General features: G+C 38.4%; 1 protein-coding gene across 1 annotated transcript in view; it reads right to left on the minus strand.

Moving 5' to 3' along the window:
- Positions 1–20,019, minus strand: part of LOC126058679 (translation initiation factor IF-2-like) — a 37,531-nt gene that overhangs the window by 6,737 nt on the left and 10,775 nt on the right. The window contains exon 4 of the mRNA XM_049853901.1: positions 12,304–12,458. Within this exon, the coding sequence (XP_049709858.1) occupies positions 12,304–12,458 (155 nt within the window). The remainder of the gene's footprint in view (positions 1–12,303; positions 12,459–20,019) is intronic.

The following is a 20,019-nucleotide window of genomic DNA, read 5'->3' on the forward strand; positions in this document are numbered from 1 at the left end:
AAAAATATCATTTGGTGAACATGATTTATCAATTTTATCTAAAAAATTTTTAAGAAAGGAGCTACAAAGGCAATTAACATACAGAACTCTCCTGGTATGACTGTTGTGTTTGCTGCCATAAGCATCATGACATAAACTTGTAATAGCCTTTTGTAACAAGCATTAAAGTTCTGATCTATGCTTATTGAATTATAGAATCTTAGGGTTAGAAGTCACCTTAGATGTTGCTAATTCAACCCAATCCTTTCTGCAGTATTCCTGCTGAAGACTCATCCAGCCTCTTCATAAACACTAACAGCATCAGAGAATTTAGAAACCAGATGATTCTCATTTTCAGAGAGTTTTAATTGTTAATAAGTTTTTCCTTGTAGAGTTCCAAAGTGCGTCTATCTTCAACTTCCCGTCTCTAGGTGTAATTTCCCTAGACACTCAAATTAAATATAGACCTTACTCCCCAGGATAACTCTGCCCACTTGTTCAGTCTTCTCCTTAGTTCTTTCCATTTTACAGTTATCATGATTTATGATCTTTATCATCTTTCCTGAGAGTCCCTGACTTGTGCAAATGGTTAACCTAAATGGTTAACCTAGGCTGCTAACCTAAAGGTTGGAGGTTCAAGTCCACCCAAAGATGTCTCAGAAGAGAGAACTGGCAATCTACTTCCAAAAAATTGGCCATTTAAAACCCTATGAAGCCCAGTTCTACTCTGACTGATATATACGGTGTCACTGTAAGTTGGAACCAACTCTATGGCAGCTGGTTGAATATCATCTTTTCTGGGTCTCTCCATTTTGTCAATGTTCCTGTTCGAGTGTTGTGTTGGTAGGTGCTGTTGAGTTGGTCTCAACTCATAGGGACAAAACACTGTTCCTGCACCATCATCACACTCATTATGCATGAGAACATTGTTGCAGCCACTGTGTCAATCCATCTCGTTGAGGGTCTTCCCGTTTTTCACTGTCCGTCTACTTTACCAAGCATGATTCCCTTCTCCAGGGACTGGTCCCTCCTGAGAACATGTCCAAAGTGCATGAGATGAAGTCTCCCCATCGTTGCTTCTAAGGAACATTACAGCTGTACTTCTTCCAAGACAGGTTTGTTTGTTCTTTTGGCAGTCCATGGTATATTCAATGTTCTTTGTCAACACCGTAACTCAAAGGCATCAATTCTTCTTCGGTCTTTTTTATTCGTTGTCCATCTTCTGCATGCATATGAGGTGACTGAAAATATCATGGCTTGTGTCAGGCCCACCTTAATCCTCAAAGTTACGTCTTTACTTTTTAACACTTTTAAAGAGATCTTTTGCAGCAGATTTTCCCAGTGCAATATATCGTTTGGTTTCTTGACTGCTGCTTCTGTTGGAGTTGATTGTGGATCCAAGTAAAACGAAATCCTTGACAACTTCAATCTTCTCTCCATTTATCATGAGTTGCTATTGGTCCAGTTGTGAGGGTTTTTGTTTTCTTGATGTTGAGGTATAATCTATACTGAAGGCTGTGGTCTTTGATCTTCATCAGTAAGTGCTTCAAGTCCTCTTCACTTTTGGCAAGCAAGTTTGTGTCATCTGCATAACACGGGTTATTAATAAGTCTCCCTCCAATTCTGATGCCTTTGTTCTTCTTCATATAGTCCAGCTTCTAAAATTATTTGCTCAGAATACAGATTGAATAAGTATGGTAGAAGGATACAACCGTGATGCACACCCTTCCTGACTTTAATCCACACAGTATCCTCTTGTTCTGTTCAAATGACTGCCTCTAAGTCTACGTACAGGTTCCACATGAGCACAATTAAGTGTTCTGGAACTCCCATTACTCACAACATTTTCCACAATTTGTTATGATCCACACAGTTGAATGTCAATAGAACACAGGTAAACATCTTTCTGGTATTCTCTGTTTTCAGCCAAGATCCACCTGACATCAGCAATGATACCCCTCGTTCCATGTCCTTTTCAGAATCTGGCTCAAGTAGGGTCCTCAAAACCAGCACCATATCCCAAATGTTGTCTGACGTAAGCAGGGTAGAACAGGACTTCGTCTTCCTTGAGCAAAGCATTGTGTTTCCTTCTAAGACTGGGTCGAGTCCTTTGGCAGCTACATCACACTGCCAACTCATATTGATCATGTAGTCCATAGTATGATGTTAGGTTTTTTTGTACATAGTTTTCACCAGATTAAGGAGGTTTCCTTCTATTCCTAGTTTTCTAAGGTTATTTATCATAAATAAATATGAATTTTATTAAAAACTTTTCTGCATCTATTGAAATAATATTTTCCTTCTTTATGCTATTAGTGAGAAAAACATCGCTGATGCATTTTATAAAGCTTAAACAAACATTGCATTCCTAAAATCAATCCAATTGTGTTATAATGTATTGTCTGACTTATGAATTGCTGATTTCTGCTTTCACATATTTTGTTTAGAATTTTTACATCTGTCCTTGTGAGCGTTATCAGCCTAAACTATTGTTTTCTGATAATATCCTTATCAGGCTGGGATTTTAAGGTTATGCTGGCGTCGTAAAAATGAACTAAGAAGTCTTATCAGTTTGCTAGGCTGCTGTAACAAATTACCACAAACCCAGTGGCTTAAAGCAACAGGAATTTTATTCCCTCACAGTTCTGCAGACCCGAAGTCTGAAATAAAGGTATCGGTAGGGCCACGCTCCCTCCATAGACTCTAGGGGAGAATTCTTTCCTGCCTCTTCCAGCTTCTGATGGCTTCTGGCGTTCCTTGGCTTGTAGCAGCATAACTCCAGCCTCTGCTTCTGTCTTCAGATAATCTTCTCTGCTTCTTCTTTCCTATCTACTATTGGAACACTTTCATTGGATTTATGGTCCACGCCAATCCAGTATGAGCTCATCTCAATCTTTACCATAGTTACATCTGCAAAGACCCTATTTCCACATGTCATGTTCTTCGGTGCTGAGTGGAAATGAATTTTGGGGAGAACTATTCAACCCAGTATAAGAATGTTACCCTTTTTTCAGTTCTCTGGAAAGGTTTCTCTGCTAATTCTCTTTCAGATGTTTGATGAGTTTGCCAATGATCCCTATAATCATAGAGGATCCCCCACCACTTGGTTAGTATCGATGTCTCAAAATTACAGAATTAATTTCTTCAATAGCTATGGGTCTTTCAGATGGTTTCGTTGTTGTTTTGGTTTGGTTTGGGTTTTTTTTTTTTTCGCTGTGGCTGTTTCATTCATGTCTACTCTTCCTTTTCCTTTTTGGGTTAATTTGGAGTTTGTTTTCTAACTAAAAAAAAAAAAAATTTTTTTTTAGTTAGAAAACAAAAAATTTTTTTTTTTTTTAAGATAAATGATTTGCTCTTTAATTTTCAGCCTTTGTTCTTATCTTATACACACCTTTAAGGCTGTAAATTTTCCCACCAACATAAATATATTGTAGTTTTATTATCATTCTGTTCAAAATATTTCTCTGGTTTCCTTTGTGATTTCTTTTTACACAAAGGTTATTTAGTGGTGTGTTTTTAATTTCCAAACATGGGGATTTTCCTAGTTATCTCACTATTATTGATAGCTCTTTTGAGTGTATTGTGGCCATGGACTTCCTACCATCTCTGATTTCTATGGCCACTTCCTTCACTGACCAGTCAATATTTGTAAATGTTCTGTATACATGAAATAAAGACTATTCTGCCATTGTTGGGTGTGTTGTGTACCCCACATGTCCATTAGGTCACATTTGTTAGTTGTGTTGTTCAGAGCTTCTGTATGCTTACTGGTTTATTGCTTGCTTGTTCTATGAATTGCTCAGAAAGGTATATTCAAACCCCCCACACTGGATTTTTATTTCTACTTGTCTTTTAATTTATGCTATATTATTTGAGGTAAGTTCATTAAAAAAAAATAAATTTAGAATATTTTACTAGTGAATTAAAAATAATACCATTAAGAAGTAATTTCTTTCATCTCTAATAATAACTGCTGCCTTAAATTCTACTTCTTTTCTGATATTTGTATAGCTCTACTAGCTTTTTGTTATCCTTTTTGTTAGCTTAACGGGGCATATATTTTTTCCATTGTGTAATTTTTCACCTTTCAGTACCCTTATGTATTTGTTATTCTTCTATAAAACAGAATATGGCTGGTTTTTGTTTAATCTTTGCCTTTGGATTGTATAATTTAATCTAGCTCACTTTTAATTACTAATATATCTGTAGCTAAATCCACCATTTTACTATGTCTTTCTATTTGTTTTGTCTTTTTTTGTTTGTTGTTATATTTTCATTCTATTCTTCCATTATTTCAGATTATTTCTTTTTCTTCCATTTCCTTCATTATTTGTTTGGAAAGTATATATTTTTATTTGTTTGTTTGTTTTTTGCTATTTCATTAGTACTAATTCTAGAAATGATAATATGTACCCTTGACTCATCAAAATCTAATGCTGGATTTCTCCTTCTAGCCAAAATTAAGTAAACGGGGCCAGGTTTATCCTTCCACCTAAAGCAACTGAAAAAACAGGCAAAATATTTGAAATAATAGCATCATAGCTGGAATTGTGTCCCCCCCAAGATATGTATCAATTTGGCTAGTCCATGATTCCCAGTATTGTGTGACTGTCCACCATTTTGGCATGTGTGTTGTAAATCCTACCTCTATGATGCTAATAAGGTGGGGTTAGCCAGAGTTATGTTAATGAGCCAGGACTCAATCTACAAGATTAGGTTGTGTCTTAAGTCAATCTCTGTTGAGATATAAAAGAGAGAAGCAAGAAGAGACATGGGGGACATCCTACTGCCAAGAATGCAGAACCAGGAAGGGAGCACGTCCTTCGGACCTGAGGTCTCTACACTGAGAAGCTCCTAGACCAGATTAAAAGATGAAAAGGACCTTCCCCCAGAACCAACAGAGAGAGAAAGCCTTCCCCTAGAGCTGGCACCCTGATTTCGAACGTCTAGCCTCCTAGTCTGTGAGAGAATAAATTTCTCTTTGTTAAAGCCATCCACTTGTGGTATATCTGTTATAGCAGGGCTAAAATAACTAAGACAAATAGTTCTCAAGAAATTAGACATAAGGCAACTAAGTCCAGTGATCCTTGGGAAGCAGGAAAGAAATGTGGTGAGCCCAAAGATAGCACCTGCTTACTGCCTGGACAAAGTTTCAGTCTGTGGTGCAAAAAGGGGATTCCAGGGAGAGCCAGGTGGTAGTTCTAATTTGTGGAAAGAGATCTGGGAGTCAAGGGAAGTACAAGTTATTAGAGTTTGTAGGGCAGAGTGCTGAAGAGGAGAAAGCTACACAAAGGCAGAATTGCAGAGGTCTGCAAAAGGTTCACCTCAAGTATTCAATGGAGTACTGATTACACACGCCTGTGAAGAAACTCCCCAAGGCCAGGAAAGGAACCATCCACAATATTAGAGGAAACAGTGCCCTCAAATCACCAGGATCAGGGACGGCACCTGTTCCCAACAGCCAAAGTGAAAAACTCATAATTCATTTTTATCAGTTAGATTACTAAGAAGGGTCTTACCTCAGTATTGGGGAAAAATTAACCACAGGCTAGATGCTGCTCTTGTCCCACATAACAAAAGTAAAATAAGACCTAAAAAGATCCAACTGGTACCAAATAACTATGTCCCAAATAAAGCTCAGGAAACCCTGGTGGCATAGTGGTTAAGTGCTACAGCTGCTAACCAAAAGGTCTGCAGTTCGAATCCATCAGGCATTCAAGGCATTTTATACGAATAAAAATATCTAGTGGCCAAAAAGTGACATACCTAGTCATTGTCATCCAATAAAAAGTTACCAGGCATGCAAAGAAGCAAAAAAATGCAGCCCATAATAAAGAGAAAAATAAATCAATTGAACCTATCTCTGCTATGACATCAATGACAGGATTAGTAGAAAAGCACTTGAAAACAGTTTTTAGGTTCAAGAAGTTAGAGGAAAGACTGGACATGTTAAATATGCACAGGAAAAATTATAAAAAGGCACAAATAAAACTTACAGAAGCGAAAATCACAATGACTGAGATGAAAGATACATTGGGTGAGATTAATGGCAGATTAGACATTGCAGTAAAAAAATTTAAAAAATGAGTAAATCTGAAGACATAACAATAGAAACTACCCAAAATGAATCCCAGAGTTAAAAAAGACTGGGGGGAAAATTACAGAGGTTCAGTGAGCAGTGAGCTTTGGGACAACTTTATGCAGTGAAATATACAAGTAATTGGGGTCTCTGAAGGAAAGGAAAGAGAAGAAGGGAGAAAAAAAATTCTTGAAAAATAATAGCTAAAGTTTTTCCAAATTTGATAAAAACTATTCACCTACATATTCTTAAAGCTCGGCAAACACCAAAACACAAGAAACACGAAGAAAATTACACTGAGGATCATCATAATCGAGTTGGTTAAAACCAGTATTGAAGGGAAAATCTTAAAAGCCGACAGAAAAAAAGAGAGAGAAGAATTAAGTTAAAGATGGTAACATGTTTCTCTTTGGAGACAATGTATGCTACAAGCAAGATCTTTAAAGTGCTGGGAAGAACATTTGTCAACCTAGAATTCTATTAAAAAAAAAACAAAACCCAGTGCCGTCAAGTCGATTCCGACTCATAGCGACCCTATGGGACAGAGTATATACCCAGTAAAAATATATTTCAAAAACAAAGGAGAAATAAAGACATTTCAGACATATATAACTTAAAATAATTCATCACCAGTAGATCTGTATTACAAAAATATTAAAGACCTTAAAGCAGAAAGGAAATGATACCAGATGAAAACCTGGATCTGCAGAAAGGAATGAAAAGAAGTAGAAATGGTAACTACGTGGGTAAACATAAAGACTTGTTCTTATTAGTTAAGCCACCTTAAAGATTATCAATTGTTGAAAACAAAAATAGTAGCAATGTATTGTGGGTTTTATAAGATATGCAAAAATAATACATATGAAAACAATAGCCAAAAAAAAAAGGAAGTATACTATTGTTAGATTTTTATAATTACCTAAAATAGTCTATCATAAGGTTAGACAGATATATAAGTATCCTAAACTAACCACGAAAGGAGCCCTGGTGGTGGAGTGGCTAAGTGCTCAGCTGCTAACTGAAAGATGAGCAGTTCGAACTCACAGATGCTCCATGGGAGAAAGATGTGGCAGTCTGCTTCTGTGAAGATTACAGCCTTGGAAACCCTATGGGGCAGTTCTACTCTGTCCTATAGGGTCACTATGAGTTGGAATCTACTCGATGGCAACAGGTTTTTTATTATTATTTCTCACAAATTTAAAGGAACACGTTAGTCATAAAAGTGACCCCCTTAAAATAAAATAGTAAAGCTGCTCAGAGATTGCATTTCTGTGTACATAAAATGGATTCTATGATGTCTTTCAGTAATGTGTCCATGATAGCTTGAGTTTTTAATAATATGGTCACCTCATACGCATGTATACCTCCCTCCCAAAAAAGGTAGAATGTGGTCTTCCGTTTGTATGGAAACTTGGAACAAAGAAATGTTTTCATTTGTTGATTAGGTCTGAGTTATACAGATAACTCCGAATCAACCAGAAATATCTTGGTTCACTTTTTCATTCATTCAACAGATATTTATCGAATATCTAGTAAGTACAAAATACTGTTTGTACTAAACAGATAATTTTTTTAAAAAGAGTTTTTTTTTATGAGGCATTATTTTAAATTGGGTAGACTTGTCATATCTAAGACCATTTAAATAAAGATGACAAAGGTCATGAATGATGATCTAAGAAACAGCCAATAGCCTAGGATAATATGGGTTTCTGACAGTTCACTATCTAATTTGAAAAAGTATTAGGTTAAGATCCTTACACATATTTTCCATATGGTCTCATAATTAATGTGGATTTTAATTAATAAGAATTGTGGCTTACAGTAGTCAAATCAGCCTGGTACTGGTTCAACAACAGATAAATAGACCAACGGAACAGAATTGAGAATCCAGACACAAACCCACCCATATATGAGCAGTTGATATTTGACAAAGGCCCCAAAACAGTTAAAAGAAAAGACAGTCTTTTTGACAAATGGTGCTGGCATAACTGGATATCCATCTGCAAAAAAATAAAACAAGATCCATACCTCACTCTATGCAAAAAAACGAGCTCGAAATGGATCAAAGACCTAAATATAAAATCTAAAATGATAAAAATCTGGAAGAAAAAATACAGACAACATTAGGAGCACTAATACATGGCATAAACAGTATACAAAACATTACTAACAACACAGAAGAAAAACTAGATAACTGGGAGCTCCTAAAAATCAAACACCTATGCTCATCCAAAGACTTCACCAAAAGAGGAAAAAGATTACCTACAGACTGGGAAAAAGTTTTTAGCTATGACATTTCCAGTCAGCACCCGATCTCTAAAATCTACATAATACTGCAAAAACTCAACAGCCAAAAGACAAATAACCAAATTAAAAAATGGGCAAAAGATATGAACAGACAATTCACTAAAGAAGACATTCAGGTAGCTAACAGATACTTGAGGAAATGTTCAAGATCATTAGCCACTAGAGAAATGCAAATCAAAACTACAATGAGATTTCATCTCACTCCAACAAGGCTGGCATTAATCCAAAAAACACAAAACAGTAAATGTTGGAGAGGCTGTGGAGAGATTGAAACAATTATACACTGCTGGTGGGGATGTAAAATGGTACAACCACTTTGGAACTCGATTTGGTGCTTCCTTAAAAAGCTAGAAATAGAACTACCATAAAAAAAAAAAAAACTCCTTGGAATATATCCTAGAGAAATAAGAACCTTTACACGAAGAGATATATGCACACCCATGTTTACTGCAGCACTGTTTACAACAGCAAAAAGATGGGAGCAACCAAGGTGTCATCAACGGATGAATGGATAAATAAATTATGGTATATTCACACAATGGAATACCATGCATCAATAAAGAACAGTAATGAGTCTGTGAAACATTTCATAACATGGAAGAACCTGGAAGGCATTATGCTGAGTGAAATTAGTTGCAAAAGGACAAATATTGAATAAGACCACTATTACAAGAACTTGAGAAATAGTTTAAACAGAGAAGAAAATATTCTTTGATGGTTACAAGAGTGGGGGAGGGAGGTAGGGTGGGAAAAGGGCATTCACTAATTAGATAGTAGATAAGAACTACTTTAGGTGACGGGAAAGACAAGACAATACAGGAGAGGTCAGCACAACTGGATTAAACCAAAAGCAAGGAAGTTTCTGGAATAAACTGAATGCTTCGAAGGCCAATGTAGCAGGGGTGGGGGTTTGGGGACCATGGTTTCAGGGGACATCTAAGTTAACTGGCATAATAAAATCTATTAAGAAGACGTTCTGTATTCCACCTTGTAGAGAGGCACCTGAGGTCTTAAACGCTAGCAAGCAGCCATCTAAGGTGCATCAACTGGTCTTAACCCTCCTGGATCAAAGGAGAACGAACATCAAGGACACAGGGTAATTATGAGCCCAAGAGACAGAAAGGGCCACATAAACCAGAGACTACATTAGCCTGAGACCAGAAAAGCTAGATGGTACCTGGCCACAACCGATGACTGCTCTGACAGGGAACACAACAGAGAACCACTGAGGGAGCAGGAGAGCAGTGGGATGCAGACCCCAAATTCTCATAAGACCAGACTTAATGGTCTGACTGAGACTAGAAGGACCCTGGTGGTCATGGCCCCCAGACCTTCTGTTGGCCCAGGACAGGAACCATTCCCTAAAGCCAACTCTTCAGACAGAAATTGGATGGGACAATGGGTAGGAGAGGGATGCTGGTAAGGAGTGAGCTTCTTGGATCAGGTGGACACCGGAGACTATGTTGGCATCTCCTCCCTTGAGGGGAGATGAGAGGATGGAGGAGGTTAGAAGCTGGCAAAATGGAAACAAAAAAAGAGAGTGGAGGGAGGGAGCAGACTGTCTCATTAAGGGGAGAACAATTGGGAGTATGTAGCAAGGTGTATATAAGTTTTTGTGTGAGAGGCTGACTTGATTTGTAAACTTTCACTTAAAGAACAATAAAAATTAAAAAAAAGAATTGTGGCTTATTTTTTTCATTAGACCACCAATATTTTCCACAATCTACAAAATTAGATCCTTAGGTTGATTAAAACTTGTGCCTGGGTGGTCCAAGTGGTTACAGCTCACGATTACTAACCTAAAGGTAAGAGGTTCGAGTCCATTCAGAGGAACCTCCAAAGAAAGGCCAGGCAGTCTACTTCCAAAAATCAGCCATTGAAAACCTCGTGGGGCACAGGTCTACTCTAACACACATGGGGTCGCCATGGGTCAGAGTCAACACAATGCAACCGGGCTTTTTTTGTTATTTTATTTTCAACAATAGGGTGACTTTCTATCCCTCTTTTCCCAGAACAATTCCTGTTGTTCTGGACCACACTCAAAAGAATCTTGGTTCGGAAAATAAAATACCTCGTCAGGTTACTTATAAATGAACAACGGGACAGAATGCAGAACTATATTTCAAAAGAAACAAAAAAGATGTCTAGGAGCCAAATAGAAATTTATAAAATTACCTTATAATCGTCATGTGACATTGTCCTTTCCATAACTAACTGTGGATTCTCTATCAGTTTTTTTGAGTACTATTTTTTGCATCAATTATTTGGAAATGAAGCTGATGTTGGTGAGTGGGAACTCTGGTTTTAGAAAAGGTTTGTAGCGGGCGGTGACACAGGATATGGATCTGCGGAGTCAGTAAAAGCCATTAGCTCCGGTTCTACCACACAGAGACAGCACCATGCTATGCATGGTATCCAGAAAAAACACTAAAATAGTTTAACGAGCAAATTTCATTGTGCCCTCAGGGGTGGTTTTTAGTCAAGATCACTTCAAGTCAGCTATAAGAAAGGTCAGGATAGAAAGAACACAGAGGGACTATGCAAAGTGCCTTGATCATTTCTTGGTGAGTTACAGTATAACTGTCACCCGTGACATTCTCTACTGACAGTCTTTCCTTTGAGTTGGGATATATTATTTTATTTCTCTTTCACTTAATTTGCCCTATGGCACTAGTAAGGTGTTGCATGAAAATTACATTTATGCACAATAGCTATACGAATAAAGAAAGACTTTTCGTAGAATAACTTTTTAGAATTGAATCTGTTTGGCTAGATTAGCATCCTATTCAGGTCGATGAAGCAAAATTACCCCCTGGGTGTCTGAGGTTAAGAATTTGGCCTAATGAAATGATAGCTCATGGATCACTAAATGTCAGTGCATTAATAAATTTTATTTGCAGTTTTATAGGTTTGCTATTTTAAGAAATTTAATTCCCGTTGAGAGATGCCTTAACAGCACCTTAAAAAATTTACTACTACAGAGTTAAAGGTGGATATACACCCATTTTATAGATGAAGAAATTGAAGTTCAGATGTAAAAGAAAAAAAAAAAAGCAAGATCTGCACTTCTGCTGTCTGGAAAACAGAAATTTAGTATTGGAAAGCGTTGCCTGAGAAAACCAAGCACGTTGTCAAGTCGATTTTGACTCATAGCAACCCTATAAACCAAAACCAAACCTGTTGCCATCCAGTCGATTCCAACCCATAGCAACTCTGTAAGACAGAGCAGAACTGCCGCATAGGGTTTCCATGGAGTGGCTGGTGGATTCAAACTGTTGACCTTTTGGTTTGCAGCCGTATCACTTAAGCACTGCTGCATAGGATTTCCATGGAGTGGCTGGTGGATTCAAACTGTTGACCTTTTGGTTTGCAGCCGTATCACTTAACCACTGCCCCACCAGGGCTCCAAACCAAACCCGGGGCAGGGGGCTTCAGATCATATTGCATTTGTTTTATTCTTTCTCAAATAATCAACTATATCGTTGGTATTTATTGAGCACTGCCAAGAATTCAACGAGGTGCTTAATCTATACAATGTACTTAAATCCTCACAACAGTATTGAAAGATTATTGTCTTCATGGCCACTTCAAAAAAAAAAAAAAAAAACAAACTTATTGCCATCCAGTCAATTCCAAATCAAAGCGACCCTGTAGGACACTGTGGAACTGCACTGTAGGGTTTCCAAGGAAGGGCTGGTGGATTCGAACTGCCTGACCTTCTGGTTAGCAACCTGTGCTCTTAACCACTGCACCACCAGGGTACAGGTTTGCTTTGCAGATGAGGAAATGCGTCCTAAAAGATGAAGTAATTTACCTTGGTCTCACAGAGCCAGAATTCTGAGCTATGCCGAATTCCAGAGCATGTACCTTAAACCAGGCTGCAAACCACTTCTCAAAGCGCGTTTGCCATCCATGATGTTCGGGAACTGTGCAATTACCTCTAGCTCCGAGGACAAACCCACGAGTTTGTATTACCTCCATTTTGCAGGTGGAGACACGGAGGCCGCGGCTCTGTACAAGACCACAGGTTTGTCTGACTGCAAAGGCGAACTCTTTATCCTGTAAGACTGTTGACTCCTCAATTCCATTCCTCCTAAATGTAAAGAAATGTAAATCATCAATGTTCTTCAAGTCTCCCTTTGATTAAACCAAAAAACCAGACTCCTTGCCATTGAATCTACTCCAACTCACAGCACCCCCAAGTGTTACACAGCGGAACTGCTCCATAGGATTTTCTTGGCTGTTTTTTTTTTAATCTTCACAGAAACAGATCAGCAGGCCTTGCTCCCGGGATAGCTGGGCGGATCCCAACTACCAGCCTTTGGGTTAACAGCCAATCACAAACCGCTGGCGCCACTCGGCGATCTTCTCTTTTAATAGTCTAGTATTGCTTTCCTCCCACTGAAGACAATTTTCCCTGAGGTTTAAAGAACGATTTTTAAAAGATGTCTGCACCCACTACGGAGCCCTGCTGGCGAAGCGGTTAAGCTTCTGGCTGCTAACCAAAAGGCCGGCAGTTTGAATCCACCAGCCACTCCCCGGAAACCCTGTGGGGCAGTTCTACTCTCTCCTATAGGGTCGCTAAGAGTCAGAATCAACTCGATGGCAGTGGAGATATAGCACACCTACTATGTGCCTTGATAAAGTAACCTACCTCTCCCCATCTAAAGGAGACTCCTTTATGGCTGCCAACTAGCAGGACGTGTGCGCACATGAGGTTTATGTGTGAAACATGATGTAATTGTGAGTGGAAGAAATACTATTTGAGGATGAGATCATATTTCCACAGTAGCAATTTTTGATCTTTGTTTGACTGCTTTTCACCTGATATTTTCACATAATACTTTCCAGTGCTGTGAAATAAATAAATAAATGGGGAGGAGGATTAGACATATAATTCAGCTTAAATGATGTTTTTATTATTTTCCATATACTTCCTAGATTATTGTAGGAATCCAAGGATCCCAGTGTTTTATCGTTTGCCTATAAAGCATTTATGCTGTGATTTCTGTGTGACTAAATGACTTCTCTGTGACTCAATTTTCTCATCTGTAAAATGGGAGTAATAAATGTACATACTCCAGAGTATTGTTGTGAGAACTAAATGAGCTCCCTCATATCAAGATTTTAGAATTCATGTAAAGAACCTACTAAACAGGGTCTTATTATCAGACTGAAATTTTCATGATACTAGGATTATGAAAATATTTAAACACATACACATACTACAAATTCGAGGTTTCCAATGATTTGTTGCTTGTCCAGCTTGCCCTTCCTTTGGCAATATCTTCATGGTAAATCTAAATTTCATGAACACAAATTACGTACCCTTCCTAGCTGCAATCATTATTTTGTTTTTGAAATTGGAGAAATGCTGAACTACATTAGAAGTGATCCATGACAAAGAAGACATCTCGAAACTAACAAAAGAAAGATGCTTGCTGCTAAAATACGGCAGTAAATATTGACCAGAGAAATTTCCTGAGAGATCATCTTGTCTAAATGTATTATCAATTGCTAAAATAGATGGTGGCTATTGTTACGGTCACCCTTCACAGAAAAGAAATCTTGAATCAAATGACAACACAATATAATGCCTTCTGAAGTTTTTAGGTAGATGAAATATAGCATGTTTCTCCTAATTGTAGGAAAGCATTTTTTTTTTAAAAAAAAAAGCAAACCAAAATAGATGTTTAAACTCAAGAATGCTAGCAACAAGTTACCCTTCTCTAGAAAACAAATATGATTGACAACCATAACACGGAGACAGTTGTCAGAGCTAAGCACACAATTCCACTGTAGATCCTCAGAGTAATAATATGATGGACTACAGCAAGAACAAAGGGAAGATAAGCTTTCAATATACTCCATATCTGGGTGAGTTTTAAAAACATCCGTAATGGAAATGTTGAAGTATACACTTTCCCAAAGATTCGCTGTCAAAGTTAGATTTGTGTGTGTGCATGAATACTTACAGTATTTTGTTTTTGTCCAATGTCCAACAGCATGAGTGAAAAAGTTCACTGTAAGTTCCATTATTTCAAAGTATGTTTTTTCTACAAACTTGGCTTTTATGGCAAGTACCATGAACTTTGTTGATTATCATTTTAAATTGTCAATGCTTGGATTTTCTCTGCCTGTGAGGTGGTGCCAGCATACTCAGTGAAATCTGCCTATTCTGGAAAGATTGTAGATTAAAAGCAAACATATAAACTTAAGAAGACAAACGTGCTCCTGAATGATAATTAATATAATACATCACAAAAGAAAGCGCACAAATCTTTCAGGTCCATATGTGTGTCATGCCTATACTTGTGTTCCTGAATCAACAATGTGACTGTTATCTTTTTCTATGTACGTTGCATGTTCGGATTTAAAATTTCAAAATGCTTTCCCATGTCAGTGACAATCTTAATAGAGTCCAATTAGTTACACAAGGCACTTTCTGATGCAAAAGCCTCTGGCTTGATTGCGGTGAATGGTGGGTATTTCCTGTGTTTAAGCCCACATATGGATTGAGTAAGGCAGTGGCAGAGGGACTACTGTTTTCCTTCAGTATATCTTCATTTCTTTTTCACAGGCTAAGCCTTTTTTGTTTTTCCTGGCTCTGTTGTCAAAATACTGACCAAAGTTTTGGCTCATGGTTTGGAACACTAGGCCAAAACAATTCTCTGGAAACCAGTGTGGCAAAATGCATTTTAATCTATACATTCACCATTCAACCATGTGCATAACCACACCCACTGACCCACTCTGTGGTTAAAAAACAACATGGGTTTGCCCCCAGAACAGTTTGATTTATATGACAAGTTTTTCAAACCTGCTCTATCAACGTTAAAAATGTTCTGAGACTTGGTTTCATCACATCTCTTGTGGAAAAAAGATATATATATTAACTATACTAGGATCGTTTTTGTTTCTATTTTTAAAAACAAGGTGAATTTCCTTGTGCCTCCTGCAGATTTCTTTGAAAGTGTATTCAAGTAGAAGATTCTTTTGATAAATGCATGAAAATATGTCTGAATCAGAAAGTAGTAAATGCAATTATTGAAAGTATTTCCTACTAGGTTATTAATAAGAAAAGATAAAGAACTTTGCTTGAATGAGTCATCATTTTTTCCTTTTAGGCTAATTCAAAGTGATTGGTCATCATATTTTCCTTTTAGGCTAATTCGAAGTGATTGATTCCTTTAAGTGTCAGAATCCATCCTTTTTTTTTTTTCTTTCCAGAATTGCTAGATTAGCTCTTAGTTAACTATTTTTCAGAATCCAAAAACATTGAGAGTTGATTCACCAGTTAACTTTGAATATCACTTGAGATAAGATTATGCCAAGGATACTTAACTGTGGATCCTGCTCTTAATTATTCATCCATTTCATTCCTCCTCTGAATATCCACTGAATCCACTTCTTAAAGTTCTGAACTAATGAATATTTTAATAAATGCCAATTGACTTTTGATTTGCATCTAAAAGTTCCTGCTCTACTCCTGACAACTGCCTTAAACAAGGCTACACTGGAAAATTTTACTGAATTACATTAAATTTGCCACCTGGATTTTTTTCGCAGATGAACAGCAAGAACCAGAAAGTAGCCAGGAAAAAGTCCTCTGACTTTAAATTAAAGCATCAAAACGTTCAGCAAAACACAATGTGCTGTAGAGAATTTTATGGTTCCTCCCCCATAAAAAGGGGGGAAGGGGCAGACTCCTTTCAAACATTAAGAGTCTCCTTCATTCTCATCCTCTCTCTCCCTCTTTCTCTATCTCACACTCTCTCTCTCTCTCTCATTCGACTACCCTGACTACCCGTGTCTTAGTTAATTTTATGTATCTCCAGTAGGTCTGGAGGATTACAGTTTTCAAAAGTTCAAAATCTAGGTCCTGCTTTTTGAAAGTAAAGGACAATGTTGATTTGGAAACATGGTGTAAGAGAGAAAAGAAGGTGGAGAAAAGAATGAGGGAGATGGCATGGCTTTCTGATTGCTGGTGACAAGTTTTAAGGGATCCAATAACACCATATTTATGAGATATTTTAGTTAATTCGAATCTTTAGAGTTAATTGTTCTGTCTCCTATTCTCAACTCCATTCTCATGTCTTAAACCGTACATCTCCATAAACCAAAGTCGTTCCCAGTTCGAAGCACATTAGAATTTTTGGATTCCTCCACCACTGATACCACCTATAAGGCTTTCACGTGCAATTAGGGCTATAAGGCTTTCACGTGCAATTAGGGCAAGAGTTTAAGATCTCGAATCAGAGGCAGCTTTTGGCGATTTCACTGTCTATTGGCGATGCCTGCGCCCATTGTTAGCAAGGTACACGCGCTCTCTCTGTGCGTGTAAACATTTTTGAATGCCAGCTATTTTCATCTGGCATCATTCCGTCGAGGCTGCACAACTCTTAAGTAAATGCGCCAGGGTGGTCCTCTGCCCAAACACGCGCACCCTGGGGTGTAGGAGGGAGTGGTGGCCACTGTCAGTCACATCGTTATGTAAATCTCTTTGACTTGTACAACTTACATTCTCAAGACCCCGCGCCTAGCTCAGTCTGCTCCGCGGATCCAACCATCAAGCAAAAGGCACAAATACATTTGGAGGCGAACAGTGTCCCTGGATCACCTACATCTAAATGAACTACTACTTTCATAAGCTAAATTGCCCCTTACGGACGATTAAAAACGTTTAGTCACTTCGTAGGAAACAAAAGGGAAAAGCTGAAGATACCTCCAGCAAACAAAACTTATTTGTGGACAACAGTGCTTTTATTTTTGATTTGTAGCCTGTTTACATATTTGCCCTAGAAATATTACATATTACGCTACCAAGTGTTTTTATTAACGATAAAACTAATAAAATAATCCTTGAAAAGCTGAAAAATAAAAAAAATTATATTGCCCTACTTTTTTATTAGAATCTGCAGATTATCACCTATACATTCTTACTCCATAATGCAATAGGGATACATCTGTTTTTAATATTTGCTGTACAGATTCATTAGCCTACCGGTCTTTCTGATCCCTTTCTGCAGTGGTAGAGTAAACATCATAACCAATGCTATTTTCATGCCTATATGTGCCCTTTCTGTAGACGATCAGAGATATTATTGAGTCAGCTAATGTCACCCTGGTTTTCAACTCAGGTGATTAGTGTAGGGAATTAAGTGTACCTACTCAGAATCCATAGGAGATATAGCAGACAATCAAAATCATAATTCCAAATGAAAAGAAAGCATAATTCTTTAAAAGTGTTCAAAAGGGTGGACAGCAGGGCTTATTTTCTTTCTTACTGGCAAGAGTTTGTAACTGGATACGTTAACATTACTGAGAACATGAAAACATGAAACAAAAGTATTGATTCAAGAATTCACTGTAGAAAAGAATCCAAGCACACTGACTGGTTTTATTTTATTCCTTTAAAGCATGAGTTACATCAGTTGTTTATGATGAGCAGGTACAACTTAGCTGCTCCTTCTCACCAGGCATTTTTCAAACATACATGAAAGAAAGTGTTATTTGTATTGTTAAATTTACATTATCTTCCTCTTTAACTGCATCAGCTGCTAACCAGATAGAGAAATAATGACATTTAAAGGAAAAATGGCAGCCATCTCCAGAAGACTGCGGTATAATGGAAGAACCTAATTAATTTAACCTTGAAATCCTCCATAATGGCTGTGCCTCGTCGTTCCCACAGATGGAGCTCGAAGGAATTAACAGCATGTGTATCCCTACAGACTCCACAGATAGGCTGGCCAGTGGGAGGTTTTTCTTTATATTGCCTCATTTCATATATTGGCAATGTCTGCTCAAAGGATATTAGGAATACAAAGTGAGTGGCATTAAAGGTGGAAACAAAAAATCCATTACTGCAAAATGCTTTGCTTCTAGTTTTATACGGTAAAGGCAAAGGGAGGGAAATTCTCTTTGTTAAAAGATGTGGGACTAAGAATGTAAAATTATCTGTATTCTCCCATGTTTAAATTGCAACAGAAAGGGAACACAAGGCTTAACTTCAGGAAAATGAGAGATTTATACGTCTAGTCTTGGAAAATGCCATTATTCGTTTTTTTTTTTTTTCTTTCCTGAATGATTTGTAGTATTTTCCTGGAATATTTGTTAATAGGAACTGGAGAGATGTGGGGCTCCTATATGCTTGCACACGTACAAAAATAAAATAGGATGTACTTGAAAATCATACGTGCATTGCCAGAGTAGTCTCACTGCTATAGTTTCTCTGGTACAGTGACTTTTTTCCTAGTTATGTACTGCCCAATCCACGATCAGTGAAGAGATCTGGAAGCATCTGTCCTAGTCATTTTCAAAGAAATCCATTTCTTTCCAATATTTTTATTTGTTTTTAACTCACCTGTATTTTCGTTGGAGGCCTGGTGGTGCAGCGGTTAAGGGCTATAGCTGCTAACCAAAAGGTCGACAGTTCGAATCTACCAACAGCTCCTTGGAAACCCAAGGGGGCAGTTCTACTCTATCCTATAAGGTCCCTATGAGTTTTTTGTTACTTTGCATTCCTTAACTGTAAATATAAACGTAAACGGGTTCGTGTTTCTCCGTCACAATGAACAGAGGTTATTCCTAATAATACCTAGAACAGTGTCTGAGGGAACTCCAAAGTGAGACCCTACGGTAACTTAGACGACCGTTCCATCAGAAGCTTTTCAGCTGATAATCAAGAAACTGAAATTATTTGGATCCCACAGCAAGCATAGACTCCATCTGGGAGATTCAGAGCTACAGAGGATCACCAGAGGAAAGAACCGTTTCCGTGCTGTTGCAAGTGGTCCCAACGGTCATTAAACTTCTGTGTGCCAAGCCCTTTGCTCCGAGCGAGAATCGGCCCGTCCTGAGGGTGCCCCCACAACTACTATCGAGTTTTACACACGTTTTTCTGTTTAAGCTGCTGATCTAAATCTCCAAACTGCCCCCAACCTATTTCCATCTCCCGAAAGTCGCCGATATCTGTCCACTGGGGGAGGGTGTCTTTACCTGGAAAAAGCCCTATTGGTCTTCAGGTAGCACGTGGCTGACGATTACCAACCTCCCTAAAAGCTTTGGCAAGAGTGTCTCTCCGGTAAACTGTGACTGGGCGTCGTTTGCGTGCATCACAGCCAGTTCACCGTGTTTGCGGAAAGAACCGGAGAAGCCGGGGCCAGACTGACCCGCCTGGGCTCGTCGGCACTTCTCGGCGCCTGGCCCCAAGGTCCCCCCCCACCTTCCACACACACACTCTCCTCCAAGCAGGGCGCCCCTAGAAATTCTACGAGGCCTGCGGGGCAGCAGTGGGCTTGTCGTGTTGTCTTCAAGCTGTGATGCCTTGCACGCAAGCCGTTTTCTACTTGAATTGTGTGCTAGTGGCGGGAGGCTGGGGGGAGGGATGCTAAAGCCTCGCCGAGCGACCATTAAAGGCTCCACCCCTGTCCCGAAGCAGACGGTTTGTACTTGGTCGCGGTTAAGGCCGCTAAAAGGAAAAAAAAAAAAAAAAATGAAGGGAGTCCATAAAGGAGGAGAGAATTGGGTTTTAACATAATTTTCCACCTGCAGTCGCTTTTGATACCAAGGAAATGACACTGACCACAAGACCGTCCCCAGAACTGCGGAGTGAAAACTGTGGGATGGGGCTGCAGACTGCGGATTCTTGA

Source organism: Elephas maximus, chromosome 15 (assembly GCF_024166365.1).
Source record: "Elephas maximus indicus isolate mEleMax1 chromosome 15, mEleMax1 primary haplotype, whole genome shotgun sequence".
In the NCBI taxonomy this organism is placed as follows: domain Eukaryota; kingdom Metazoa; phylum Chordata; class Mammalia; order Proboscidea; family Elephantidae; genus Elephas; species Elephas maximus.